The sequence below is a fragment of the Hevea brasiliensis genome, chromosome 5, assembly GCF_030052815.1.
Source record: "Hevea brasiliensis isolate MT/VB/25A 57/8 chromosome 5, ASM3005281v1, whole genome shotgun sequence".
Classification (NCBI taxonomy): domain Eukaryota; kingdom Viridiplantae; phylum Streptophyta; class Magnoliopsida; order Malpighiales; family Euphorbiaceae; genus Hevea; species Hevea brasiliensis.
The window spans coordinates 5,555,167-5,569,666 of record NC_079497.1 but is presented as its reverse complement, the minus strand read 5'-3'; the positions used below and the strand labels follow the sequence as shown (position 1 = coordinate 5,569,666).

Here is a 14,500-nt window from a genome sequence, read left to right as displayed (position 1 = left end):
TGAAATTTGTAATACTTCTATATCATGTTATATTACTCTCATTCAAGTCAGTTTAAGTCTATCTCTCTTTTTTTCTTTCTATCCTTTTATCCAATGTGCTATACTTATTTAACTAGAACCTCTGTATGTCTATACTTACTTTTTCACTGTTGTAAATTGTCCTCGATTATGAGAATTAAGGATAGAGGGGGCATTCTTTCGAGATCTTAGATTTGTTTATAATCTTTAAAAGTATAATAATCCAAAGATTTTTAGGTCATTAGTCATCCTCATAGGTCCAATCATTTGCTTTATGATCTCATTTATTCTTTGGAAAAGTAGTATTTCTTTTAGTTATTGTTTAAAAAAAATTGCCAATATTAATCAGTAATAAAAGATTTAAAAATACTAAGATTTCATTTGTTTTATGAAAAATAATTTATATATAAAATATATTTTTTATAAAAATATTTTTTGTTATTTAATTATAATGTTAAATTAATAATTTGTGCTTAAAAAAATGAAAAATGATTTTTTTTTAAATAAAAATATTTTTTTTAAAATAACTTAATTTTTTTTAATGCAGAAAATATTTTTCATTAATTAATTTTTTTAAGTGCTCTAAATATCAAAAAAAATATAAAAAATATTTTTTAAAAAAATATTTTTTTTGAAACAAATAAGACCTAAGACTGATTTATCGCTTGAAAGATATTCAAAGCTTAGAGTTCTAACTAAATACATAGTAAAATACTTTTTAAAAAGAAAATAAATAGACCATAATTTAATGGGTCACATTCCATCTTAACTTTTTTTTTTTTTAAATATGAATGATAAATTAATGTTCCTTTAAATTAGATGCTTTCTTAAATTACTTTCAAAATTACATTTAACTTTAATTTTTAATAAATTAAATTGGCATAATTAACATAATAGTTAATAAATGGTTTTAGGAAAGCACTAAATCTATTCCCTTTCCTTTTTTAGTATAAAATTGACCTTTGATTTAAATTTTCTTCTCAAGAATTTGTTGCTTGCTAATGCTAATTAAAGCTTAAAACTAGTATAATCATATTGTATTTTTCTTATTTAACGTTTTGTATGGCATAAAAATTGGAAGCAAGATTACTAGCTAAATGAATTTTATGGACAAAAATATGTTTATTCCCGTCCATGTTCTGGTTGTGCCTCTGTAAATAATTTGATATTTATTTTTTAAAATTATATCACTCTTTTTTTAAAAAAAATAACTTTAATATTATTTTTCTTAAAAAAGTTAATTTTCAATTCAAAATTCCTTTTAATTTTAATAACTTTTAATAAAAATTAATACTTGGTTTAAAGAGGTTAGTGTATTTTATAAGTATTAATTATGCAAAGGGATAATTTAATTTAAAGTAAATAAAAAAATATATAATTTAAGAAAAGAATAATAAAAAAATATGTAATAAGGAAAAATTAATTTTATCATTTTTACTTCATTTATTTGTAAAAAATAATTTATATAAGAAAAATATTTTTTTTAAAAAAATTATTTTTGAGAAATATTATTTTAAAAATATTTTATATTATTTAATTATAAAATTAAATTAATTATATAATATTACGTATATATAAATATTTTTATATTAAAAAATAAATTTAAAAAAAATTAAAAAATATGAAAAAAATTTTTAAAAATAATTTCCACAAGATAAAGGATACTTTTAGATTAAAAAAAAAAAAAGTTTGAAAAGAAAATGGAAGCACATTAAAATTCTTCCAAGAAAAATGGAAAGCCAAAAGGAAATTTTCTTCAAGGAATAAGGCCGCCAGGTAAAACGCACTATTAGTGCTGACTGAATCCGCTGACAGCTGCCGGGCATTGCTTGCATCACCGGCACGTGTACCACACTGTCAATTTCTATAGCTACGTTCTTTGTTCCGTGTAGATTCATTGGTTGTAATCTTGGAACTGTGCGTTTGTGTTCGTGGGTGAGGCTCGTCAATCTGGCACTCTCCCAATTTCATTGAGTTAAAAAGGGAAAAAAAAAAAAAAATCCTGCTTTTTATAGGCACCACAATTGAAACCATGAGAAAAATAGATAGAAAGTTATTTAATACTGTAATCTTTATTCAGAAAGAACAAGAAATGCCAGAAAATATGAGATTTTAACTTTCCCTGTGGGTTCTAGAGGATGCCACCACCACTACTGGTACAGGTTTATCTTGTGATTCCAAACTTTTAACTTTTTATGGATTTGGTCACTGCATGACACTGCACTTAAAGAACCAAGTGGACAAGCTTGCTTGTGCACACATTCACCCACGCATATGCTTATGCATGTCCATGTGTTTGAGTGGTTTGCTTGGTTCTTTGGATTCTTGTTCAAGAATCTATTTCCAAGTTCCCTAAGACCACCTCCAAGGATTCCATCAAAACACAACAGGGTTTCTTTTAATATTATAAAACTATTTGTGTAAATTCCTGAGAGACTACCGGGTTGGTTTGCGTATTTTGGTGGTGGGGTTAGGTTACGTAATTAGTTTCCTGGAAGTGTATTTAAAGAAGACTTAACGGCTACTGCTGGTTTCGTAGAGTTTATAAAACTCTAAATTTTGGGTAAAGATGCAGGACTTTTGGGGTTTAATTAAGCTTCTTTGGATGAAAATTTGAGTTTGTGTGATTTGATATTCTTGGTATTATTTTCTTCATAAGGTGGGTTTAATTATTTTTATGATCTAAGACTTTTTAAGTTGATTCTCTGGTAAAGTAGTTTCTGTTTTTATACTTTAGAGTCTACTCATGATGCTTTTTTTGTGCTGGAGTTAGTTTTTTTTTTTTTCTGTGTTTATTGTTGATAAGTCTGTTGGGTTTTTGTTAACAATTTTGTGGCTTTAGTTTAGAGTTTTACCGTAAGTAATTCTGTTGAAGTTTTCACGTTTCCTGCATGTGTATGCAGAGTACAAGGAATTGGGGCAGCCGTTTCAATATAGGAACTTAATTTCTTGAAATTAAGCTTGAAGATTGGGAAATTTTTTGGTTTACAGAGGGAAATTTTTTGGTTTACAGCAGAGAAGAAGGGAACTTGCACACAGTTAGGACCATCTCTCTCTCTCTCTCTCTCTCTCTCAGACACACTTAAATTCTTGACTGGGTTGAGCTGAAATTTCTTGAATTTTCTTGAGGCAAGTTCAAGATGGCCTGGGCATGCTTTGAAATCAGATAACTTTAATCTGTTAAGAAAATTATTAATTGAGCTCTTTAATTTGACCAGAGCAATTTAACAAATATGTGATCTGTACATGTCTTACTGGAATTGAGGGTCAGTATAGTTTTGTTGGTTTCTTATTTTTTTTTTTTTTTAAAGAAGGGATCAATTAGATAAGAGATTCTAGTTAGATTAACATTTTAGTGATTTTATGAGTTTCACGGTTATTTCTATCTTCTAAACTTGACCATGGAAACTTTGATTGCATTTCTTAAAATTTTCTTGTCTATTTGCACAATCATTTCTGTAGACATCAGCCAGACATGGTTGCAGAAAAACAACACTGTAAGCATCAATCTATTAGTGATGGTTTCACATTTTGGAAATTTATTTTAATTGAAGACAAGGAGTTTGGAGTATATACATATTTATTTTCCTCCCTTAAATTAATGTTTTTTTAATGGTGGATTGTTTTCAGCAAAGATGGTAACCAGAACAGTGGATCTCCGGTCTGACACTGTCACTAAACCAACTGAAGCAATGAGGGCAGCTATGGCAAATGCTGAGGTTGATGATGACGTTCTGGGTTATGACCCAACTGCGTCACGGTTAGAGACTGAAATGGCCAAAATCATGGGCAAGGAAGCAGCTCTTTTTGTTCCATCAGGCACCATGGGTAACCTTATTAGTGTGCTTGTGCATTGTGACATTAGGGGAAGTGAAGTAATTCTTGGACACAATTCTCACATCCACATATATGAGAATGGAGGCATTTCAACTCTTGGAGGTGTGCATCCAAGGACAGTGCCGAATAACAAGGATGGAACGATGGATATCAATTTAATTGAAGCTGCAATTAGAGATCCAAGAGGGGGACTTGTGTATCCAACTACTAGGCTTATCTGCCTGGAGAATTCACAAGCCAAGTAAGTACTATTCCGTTATGAATTGTTTCAAGTTTGTGGTGGATGATGATAATGATAGCTACCTGAGTAATTTAACCATTTTAGGTTTGTTATTGGATGTACCATGCAATAAAATATTTTTATGATAATATCATCTCTATATTTTTGGATTGTTTTTGCTGAAATGTTGCTGTCATTAAGAATTGATATCATCAAACTTTGTTATTCCTGTCCATTTTTGCCAACAGCTTACTCTGTACCTTTTCCCATCTGTTTTATCTTGTGGTTATTTAATCAATGCAGCTGTGGTGGTAGATGCCTATCTGTAGAATATACAGATAGAGTTGGAGAATTAGCTAAAAAGCATGGTTTGAAGCTTCACATTGATGGGGCTCGCATTTTCAATGCAGCAGTTGTGAGTAAAAATTTTTTCAATATATTCAGTTATGAGCTCTATCTGCAGTTGTGTGGCATGTTATTATGTCATATAAAGAAAATAAGGTCCTAGAGTTAAATAGTTGTGACTAACTGATATAAGATATTACACATGGTATGCACCAGACCCAACATTCATTTTAGGAAACATTTTTTGATAGAGCAATAAAACTAGCTTTTTTTTTTTTTTTCGCAATGTTTTACGCAGCATAGACTCTGACTTGTGTTTGATCTGGCCCTGTAAAACTAGAATGTCAGCTTAATGCTCAGGGAGGCTAGAAAAAACATTTTCAAAAACTGAATGCATTCATTGAGATCAGAAACAGCTTCATAAAGTCATAACTATGGGATAACAGTTTACAGAAAAAGGGATTGAATATAGAAGCCCACATGCTTAGAATTTATACCAGCCATAATGAAGGCTTAGACGGATATACAAAAGATTTCATCTAGAACTGCTATTTCAGTCCACATTTTTGTTTTGGTTTGCCTATGATGCTGCTCTTTTCTTTTTAACAGAAAAAAGAGAAGGAAAAATTCCTGCTAAAGCATTAAAACCAAAATTTGACCATTGTTTTCAGTATCTGATTTGAAAAGATTCTATCTCAGGCGCTTGGAGTTCCTGTGCATAGGCTTGTTCAAGCTGCTGATTCAGTTTCGGTATGACAAAGGGTTGAAATTATCAGTCTTTTTTTTTTCGGATGACTTATATTCTCTTATTCAGTTTGTTAGTATACCTTCATATATTTTTTATCCAGGTATGCCTATCAAAAGGTTTGGGTGCGCCAGTTGGATCAGTTATTGTTGGTTCAAAAAGCTTTATTGCAAAGGTAGCAACTAAAATTTGATTTGATAAGGAATGCTTGTACTTTTTCTCTTCACTGAGAAAATTCTTCCCTCTGTTCTTTTTTTTTTTTTTTTTTTTTTATAGGCTAGAATCCTTAGGAAAACATTAGGAGGTGGGATGCGACAGGTTGGTATCCTTTGTGCCGCTGCTTTAGTTGCCTTGCAAGAGAACGTTGGAAAGCTTGAGGATGATCACAAGAAAGCCAAGACACTAGCAGGTTAACACCTATGAGCTTTATTTTAGCTTTCCCTCCTCTTGCTTTGCAAAGGTTACTCTAATTTTGCAAATTTATGGATTTGTTTTTTCAGAGGGACTGAATCAAATTAAAGGACTAAGAGTGGATGTCGCTGCGGTAGAAACCAACATTGTAAGTATATCTGTTACCTATATTTAAAATTTTACTTTTTGTTGCTCCTTGTGTTGGATTGAAAATTTCATCCAACTTGCAATTTTATCTGACCAGAAAATATAGTATTAATTGAATCACAAGCTGACTGAGATTGACCTTCGTTGTTTACACATCAATGAAATATGTGCAAAACTGTTATTAACTTTGTCTATTTCTTATACATTTCTATTGGAGTTTGTTAAAATTTTCAGTATGAGAATTTGAACATGCGGTATATTTACTCTTCTTTTTGTTCTGTTTAAACAGATATATTTGGACATGCTAGATGACTCAAAATTTACAGCAGAAAATCTAAGCAAGAGCTTGGAACAACATGGTGTACTTGTGATGTTAGAGGGCCCATTCAGGTCTGTTTATACCCCGCCATGGAGCCATGACATTTCATTTTCTCCATTCTTGCGCATGTTATAGAGTGACACGAGTGAAAGCATTCTGAATCATTGATCTTTAGTATGCTAGTATACTGCTCGCAGCATCTCATTAAGCTCATATTTGCAAATGTTTATTATTACAGGAGTGTGTTTCCTGATTGAGTTGTATATGATTATTCATGAAAAACTTTTATGACTATACTTCCTGATTAAACCAGGCATTTGTTACATCTGTAACCGATCTGTGCAACTCTGAGCACTTCCTACAAATTTTCTTTAAATTTGCATAATTTGCCTCTGATTCTGAATTTTGAAACTAATTATCATGTGAGTAGAGCAGCATTTTGGTCAATGATAATATTCGGGTGCGTGTGCAGTTCAGAAGGCATAATATTCAATTAATCCTTGGCGTAATAAAATTCTTGTTTACATTTCCAAATGCATTGTTTTAATGTTCATCTGGATAGACAGGGAGCTAACGAGTTTGTGTTCCTGTTCTTTTCCTTTCTTTATCAGCATTAGGATTGTTCTTCACCACCAAATTTCAGCAAGTGATGTGCAGTACACTTTATCATGCTTTCAGGTAATAGAAGTTTCCTGATCTCCATCTGCAAAAGTTTTTACTTGTTCTGAAAAATTGTAAAGGTCACATTTCCGCTTGGTTGAAATTGCAGCAAGCTTTAACAGGGGTGCAAGATGAAAATGGCAACTAGAGGAAGAAATGATGTGAATTTCTCTTTAATAAGATTATTTCCATCTGTTAAGTACAAGTGTTAGACTCTTCATTAGAAGGAAACTGCCTTCACCAGTGTCCTGTGTGTTTTACTTTACAGTTTGAAATTAAAAATGGTTAAACAAATAAGCAGTACCCTACTGCTCATGGCCTGTAACATTTATTATAGCCAATAAGGAAATTAAATTTAATATTAGGCTAAATATTAAATTTTACACTTGTACTTGTCAGGAAAGTTTAATTTAGCTCTTTTTTAACTTTTTGTATAAATTAACTTAGAAATTTGAACTTAAAGTTTAATTTAGCTCAAAAAAAATTTAAATTTATAAATTATTTTTTTGGCCTGAATTAAATTTAAATTAAAATTTTTAAATTGATTTAAATAAAAAATTAAAATTAGATTGAATTAAATTTAAATTAATTTAAATAAAAAATTAAAAATAAATTAAATTAAACTTTCTTGAAATTAAGCTTATTGTAGTTTTGTGTGCGCAAGGAATTGGTAATCTTTATCCCTTTCATGAATTCTATTGTTGATTATTTGGACTTGTTGGGTTCAAATGAAAAGAAAGAACCTAATAGCATGGAATTGTATAATATTGTAAAATTGAAAATGCAATATTGTTATCAATCATGCGTTCCTCAGCATTTATCCTTTTATTTTTCTTTTTTGCTATATGGGAAAGTTTAAAAGAGTGAAGGTGTTCAAAATTCAAGTTCTGTACAGTTTCTGTAGGCTGCATGGGATTTGTAATTGGGCCAATAATAAGAACACCCTTAATTTAATTAATACGTGCCCTTCAACAGCATCAGTTGGGCCCTTCTACAGGATGGGCTTTGTGGTGGGTACCCTTTTTTCTTTGGATTCATATGGCCTCCGTGTCCTATGGAGATTTAGAAGATGATCACCTCCTATGAGATCAATTCCTGCTTTGATATTTTTTCTTTTTTTGAAGTCCTAAGTGCACATGCTGCTTCTTACTTATGTCCAAAGTCTAGCTTCATGTACCCTTAAAGAGTAATGGGTAAGATTGTTTAAGGTTGGCACTGATTTTAGGGTACTACTGAAATGTGGAAGTTTGTATAACTAATGATTGGTGGGTTGGGTGTGTTTATTGCACGTTTGGTACTCTTGAGTCTTAAGCTTCAAGATTTTCACTATGAAAATGAGGCATTGCAGTTAGGTATGGTTTTCATTACTCAAACTAAGCTCAGAATTTCCTTGAAGGTTCCCAATTTTGTTGCTTTTGTTCAATTTGCTATTCAATACATTTTTAAATCAATAATTCTTGTTTTTATTAGACTCTAATTGCATTCAAGTTGATCTCCCAATCTCTCACAATGTTGGAGACAAAGACAACTCCGATATCATTATGTAAACACCCATTAATTCAAGTGTTTTTTTTTTTTTTCCCTATTCCGTGGGTTGATGATGGAGCTAGCAAAGGTCCAAAGATGAAATGTTTGCAGTGATGCATGGAAGACAATGTACAAAATGTGAAGTAGCTTTCGACAAGTAAATTCAAAACTAAAGAAGATGGAAACGTACAAAATGTTGACTATCGGCTGGCATTCATCACAAAGGGGAAAAAAAGTACTCTGCAGTCCAAAAAATATATTGTATTTCATCCAGTGTAATATCTGACAATTTAATTACAAAATACAACAAACATCTGAACTGAATGAAATAAATTCTCATAAGCCAACCCAATTGCAACTCATCTCTTCCCCATTATATACATATAAAGGGAAATGGAGGAATAGTTGAAAAGGGTTCCAACCTGACCTTTAATAAGTGAATAATATGGTTTTAGTTACTAAATCAAATTAGATTAACCTGTGTTTAAAAAAATTATTACAGTACCTTATGAAGTCAAGAAATGAAGTTGAGTTTACTCAAAGGTCAGAATGGAAATATAAATTTGAAGGACACTATTTAATTTTTGGAGATATTTGTGTTCCTTTCCCATATTTTCTGCTGACAAGATCAATTTCAATGGGTGAATTTTATATAATGTGTCAGTGTTGCATTTTAAATAATTTTTACATTCATATATAAATTTTTAAAGGAAACATTCATATATACATTTTTAAAGGAATTTTGAGGGAATGACCCACTTTCAATAAGATGGATCAGATCAGGGTCTGAATTTATAATTTTTTATATTATAAAGTAGAGACTCCATTATAAATTTAGATTTTCTTTACATAATATATTGTGGATGGAGCATAGCCTAAGCTTTTATTATTAGTATTATTATTAATTCCCAATCCATTTGTGTGACGTTGCTACATTAGAGTAAGAGGTAGCAGACCAAATCCTTGGCAGCAGCAGCTAAGGAAATGGTATGCGAAACCCCTATTGTGCAGCTTTCAGATTCCAAATGCAGGGTTTGTGTTTGTTACTCTAAATGGAAGTAAATAGAGTTGCCTTTTTAAACCATATATTCACTTATCTTATTATATGTAAGGCAAACCCACCCTAATTTATAAATTTTTTTAACTATTTAAACTTAGTGATAATCATCATATACAATGTCGAAATTTTACAGGCACAGACCCCAAAACTTGAACCCCCCGCCCCTGCACTGCACGATCATGTTTTTTTTTTCCCACCTCTTTTCTAATTTTACTGAGGAACTTTATGTTTAATTACTACCTAGGTGGTGAATCTCTTGCTGGGCCCTTTAAAATCCTCTTTTACTATTTAAGATTTTTTAAATTTAATATATTTGAATATATAAAATAAGCATTATAAATTTTTGAGAATTTAATCGTTTAGAGTGGAGAAAGCAAATTCATATAGCCGATTTCAAATTTTTTGAATAAAAATTGAGTTGAGTTGAATTGAGTATATAAAATAAAGATCCAAACAATATTCGCATATTAGTAATTATAATTTAATATTTATATTATTACATTTATTTATTTTTTATTTATTATTTAAAAAAATTATTATTTTTTTAAATGCTAAATTTACTTTTTATATATATATTTTACAGATATTTTCAGCACAATAAATTATGATTAATACTTTTTGTAATGGATCGTTCAAGATAAAAAAATTTTAATGAGTATCTTTTTCATTTATAAGAATCGAACGCTCAATCTCGTTTAAAATATAAAAGTATCAATCTATTTATATCAAATATTCATTAATAATTCAGTTGAATGGTTTCTTTATTTTTATTTTTTAAAATTTTATTTTTCTCATTTGGTGAAGCTGGGGAACAATTGCTTAAAAAAACTGACATTACTTGAATCATTCTGTTCCCTAAAATGAAACAAGCTACGCCCAGTTTTCACAATTTTCCTTTTTCAGCACAGTGAAGTTTACTCTAATACGGAATATTATTGAAATTAATTAATAAAAACCCATTTCTTCATTCTAGGATCATTTTTTTTTTAGGGTTGTGGGAGGCTACCGGCCTTTCCTCTTGGAGGTCATGTAAGCTGCAACCTTATATTCCAAATGAAGCAAGTCTGTTCCTTACTCTAACTGGAAGGTTATACAAATAGCCTTATAGGCCTCTCCTGAAACAAGGGCTAATTCCTTGATCTGTGCAATGCAAGTGAAAGGGTAAACTTACAGTTTTCTTTGTTTAGATATTGCAATTTGTACCTTTTTCTTTTATATATAAAATTTCATTAATAGAAATTAAAAAAAAAAAATTAGCATCATCATCATTATCTAAACCAGTCTAATAGACTGTTCTATTATATCCAATCTGAACAATGGCATGTTAAAAAAAAAAAAACAACTTGAAATGATTTTTTTTTTCTTTTTCCTCCACCTTTTTACCCTTTCATGGAGTGATTGGTCGAGGTTCATAAATGAGTCAACACCAACCTTTGCTCAAGATTGAAATGACACCACTCCTGTATAAATTTCTAATTTCCTTTTTCTCTCCTCCTCAATTATGGTGGATGTTGCTTTCTATCATCCTCTAAATTGCTTCCTCCACCCCTGTAGAAGGAGGAATCTTTGAGTGATACCTTGATTTTTGAAGTTTCTAACTCAATGCATTAGATCAATTTATAAGTAGACCATGCCTTTATTAAGGAACATTTTAACAATAAAAGTATCAATATCAATAAATATTTTAAGTAGACTAACTAATTGCTTATTAAATCCCACTTATCTGTGTTTCATTAATTTTTTTTAACAAAAATGGGTGTTCACATAGATTTATTATATAATTGACCCATCATTAAATGAATTTTTTTGCCATCTAAATTAATTTTTAATTTTTTTTAATTCTCATATGTAATTCCTTTTCTTTTTGGGATTAATTAATTTATTTCACAAGATTAGCCTTTGCGCTGCAGATTAAGAATCTTTAGTTACTGCAGTTTTACCCAATGGAGGAGAATCAATTATTAGGAAAACCAAAAATTTTAGTAAAAAAGAAAAAAGAGGTAAAGAAAGCACTTTATGAAGACACATCATCTTTACGCATTCTTGTAAAAATGCCCATAATATTAAAAGCAACTTGCCTTGTGCTTTACTGACTCTGTGTTTCCAGCAAATTTGTACATTGCACCAAGTGATTATTGTGAGAGAAGTTTTCTTGTACATTTGCCTACTTCCATCGCACTCAAGTTAAATTTTAATATGAAAATTCCCATGAAATAAGTTTTGTATAAATTAATATATATATTTAACTTAATACATTAGGCCTAAATAATGTCTTATATATTATTAAAAATTTAAAACAATCAATTAATAAAATTTTATTAATAAGTACATCATGATGTATACAAATTTCATAATATAAATTTTTTAATAATTATTTCACACTGATTTACCATATAATTATAATTACATATTATATGTTATGTTAATATCTAAATACTTTACCTTGATATTATTTATTACTTTAACATCATATTAAAATAATTTTAAAAAACTTTTATTAAAATGTATATTTATTATATTGATATTTTTTACAATTGAATTTAATTAAGACTCAAAATTTTATAATTTTAAAAATATTATAATATTACTAAACTAAAATTTATTGATTGGTGTTTTTATTTGTAGCTATTAATTAAATTCCTTAATTTTTATCCACACCAAAATTACATCATTCCAATCTAAGAAGAGCAAATTTCTAAAAAATTCACACATTTAATTAAAAAACAACATTGAAAAGACTAATTAAAAATCAAACAGGCAATGCAAATCAAATAAATAACTTAATTGCTTTTATTAAGAGCAATGAGGGGAAGAATGTCGTGTTTAACAAGAGGAGCCAATGGCATTATTATTAAGTTAAAAAAAATGAGAATTGGAATATTGAAGGGAAGGGCACAAAGATTTTGGATGTGAGCACACAAGCAATTGCTGTGAAGGTTCCTTGATAAATTCGTAAATGAATGTTACAATCAATATATCTACTTTTAGAGGGAAGTGAACCGTACGCGCTTAAAAGCCAGCACTGACTAGCGACAGTATATTTTGTGTTGTGGCTCTTGTGTCACCATCAATTCTGCTCCCACTGCTAAACCTGTCCTATTATGGCAAAACAAAACACTCTCTTGTCCTGTTGAACTTATTAACAGTGGGGGGCAGTGTTAACCGAGCCAATGGGACTATTCGACTCTCTCTCTTTCCCTACCTCTTTCTCTCTCTTACACACCCTTTTTCTAACTTTATCTACAGTGTAAACTTGAGTTGCTTGCTCTTTTCCTGGAAAGAAAATCTGATGATCTGATCTTCTCTTTAAGCATATTTCAGAAATCATCTACCAATAACTGCAGTCCTTAAAGACTTGTTGCAGACTGCAGCCATTCTTTAAGCAGAATCTTGTGTTTCCCCTTCAAATTTTTACATTTTCTTTACCATCAATTTCAAAACCCCTTCTTTTCTCTCTTTCTCTCTCTCTCTCAATAGCATTTATCGTGAAGAAGACTGGGAAGCCATGCAAATTCTTGCCTACTGATCCCTTTTTGGTTATTCTTGTGTTTCATTTTCACAAGAAATATCCACTCTTGTAGGGGCAAAGTGGATAAGAACAAAGCTTCCATACTTTTCCATTTCAAGGGGATACACTATCCCTGCTCACCTGAAAAACAAGAAACTGTCTCTCTGTCTCTTTCTCTCTCTCTCTCTCTCTCTTTCTAGGGTTCATCCTTGAGTCACCACCTTCCCTCACAAGAAAGCAAAAAGGGAGAAAAAAAAAAAAACTGTAGTTAAGACCCAAGAAGAAGAGCTGCAGCTAGAAGCAGGACAACCCTACAGCAAAAACAAATCTTCCAGCAAGATCCTGATAAAGACAACAGGAAAACCCTAATCCCATCTCCTATATCATCTTTCGACATGGATTTGGCCTCCTCTTCAGCAAACCCAACCTTTTCAAGCCCAATAATGGGTGTCTCGATCACCTCCTCTACCACTTCCACTACAACCACCACGCCAACCGCAGCCTCTTCCCCATCTTCCACTCCGAGTCGCTATGAGAACCAGAAGCGCAGAGACTGGAACACTTTCTGCCAGTACCTTAGGAATCACAGGCCACCTCTTTCGCTTCCCATGTGCAGTGGTGCCCATGTCCTTGAATTCCTTAGATACCTTGATCAATTTGGCAAGACCAAAGTCCATAATCAAACTTGTCCATTCTTTGGCCTACCTAACCCACCAGCTCCCTGTCCATGCCCTCTCCGCCAGGCTTGGGGAAGCCTCGACGCACTGATCGGACGACTCAGAGCAGCCTATGAGGAGCACGGAGGAAGGCCTGAAGGGAACCCATTTGGTGCAAGGGCAGTGAGGATTTACTTGAGGGAGGTTAGGGATTTTCAGGCAAAAGCAAGAGGGGTTAGCTATGAGAAGAAGCGAAAAAGGCCTAAACCAAAGGCAACATCAACGCCACAAGAAGCACCGCCAGCTGATTCAGGTGCAGGCTAGTGAAAGAGAGGTAAAATATGAACAAGGAGAAGCTTGCATTGAAGCTATGTGATGTGGGCTCATTATCACCAGCAGCTTTATCCGTATGGGTATTATTTTTCTGCTCTTTTTTTTTATCCTATAAAGAGATGGTTATATAAAGAACTTTGCTTTGCTTTCTAAGAGCATATGTTTAGATTTGTGGGTACCATTGGGACTACTCTTTAAGGGACAACGGCCTGGCAATGAGCTACTGCCGGTATGTAGTAGTGCCAGTAATAGTGAATCTAGTAATAGTAGACTATTAGCGGAAATGATGATAACAAGTAATCTTATACTTGTGGTCATAAATCGAATTTGTACTTGGAACATATAATGTAAGCACTTGTTTGATTTGCTCTTGTATTAGTCTCTTCCTAACCTTGCTGCTTCACCCATTCTGGGGGAAATTAAAAATTTTAACTGTTCTGTCCACAAAGCCTGAAAAAACAGAAATAAAAGATCACTTATTTGTACCAGAAGATGTAGAACCAACCAGAATATGACATATTGATAGGCATTACACTATATTACAAACTCTACACAGTAATTTAATCATCCATCTAGTAATTCTTTTCACTTAACATAGGTTGTTGAATAATGGGTGTAATGGGGAGGTCTGTACTGGGGAGGTCTGCTTTATTTACCAGAAAAAATAGTTGATTAATTTATTTGAATGGGAGGAATCACTAGTAGTAGACAATG

The 14,500-nt window shown here is 31.6% G+C and overlaps 2 protein-coding genes across 9 annotated transcripts; both read left to right on the top strand.

The window, feature by feature from the left end:
- Nucleotides 1-2,011: 2,011 nt before the first annotated feature.
- LOC110643242 (low-specificity L-threonine aldolase 1) lies at nucleotides 2,012-7,066 on the top strand. 8 transcript variants are annotated; one of them, XM_058146690.1, is made up of 12 exons: nucleotides 2,013-2,174; nucleotides 2,922-3,056; nucleotides 3,481-3,515; nucleotides 3,649-4,096; nucleotides 4,379-4,490; nucleotides 5,120-5,170; nucleotides 5,269-5,340; nucleotides 5,442-5,574; nucleotides 5,666-5,724; nucleotides 6,013-6,113; nucleotides 6,654-6,720; nucleotides 6,812-7,066. In XM_058146690.1, exons 3-12 carry the CDS (start codon nucleotides 3,494-3,496, stop codon nucleotides 6,848-6,850), a joined length of 1,104 nt encoding a protein of 367 aa, XP_058002673.1. In that variant the 5' UTR covers nucleotides 2,013-2,174; nucleotides 2,922-3,056; nucleotides 3,481-3,493; the 3' UTR covers nucleotides 6,851-7,066. The 8 variants fall into 8 exon arrangements, with proteins under 8 accessions (XP_058002679.1, XP_058002673.1, XP_058002676.1 ...); XM_058146693.1 differs by having other exon boundaries at nucleotides 2,013-2,180; XM_058146689.1 differs by lacking the exon at nucleotides 2,013-2,174 and adding an exon at nucleotides 2,252-2,581.
- Nucleotides 7,067-12,191: 5,125 nt separating this feature from the next.
- On the top strand, nucleotides 12,192-14,161 carry LOC110643259 (protein LIGHT-DEPENDENT SHORT HYPOCOTYLS 1-like). The gene has a single exon (XM_021795587.2). It carries the CDS (start codon nucleotides 13,193-13,195, stop codon nucleotides 13,775-13,777), a length of 585 nt encoding a protein of 194 aa, XP_021651279.1. The 5' UTR covers nucleotides 12,192-13,192; the 3' UTR covers nucleotides 13,778-14,161.
- Nucleotides 14,162-14,500: the final 339 nt, after the last annotated feature.

Excerpts from the sequence above, each read along its gene's own strand:
- LOC110643242 (XM_058146690.1), top strand. The coding sequence starts at position 3,494 with ATGGTTGCAGAAAAACAACACT. Across the intron at positions 4,491-5,119 it reads GCATTTTCAATGCAGCAGTT|GCGCTTGGAGTTCCTGTGCA; the intron begins GTGAGTAAAAAT and ends ATTCTATCTCAG. Across the intron at positions 5,725-6,012 it reads CTGCGGTAGAAACCAACATT|ATATATTTGGACATGCTAGA; the intron begins GTAAGTATATCT and ends CTGTTTAAACAG.
- LOC110643259 (XM_021795587.2), top strand. The coding sequence starts at position 13,193 with ATGGATTTGGCCTCCTCTTCAGCAAACCCAACCTTTTCAAGCCCAATA.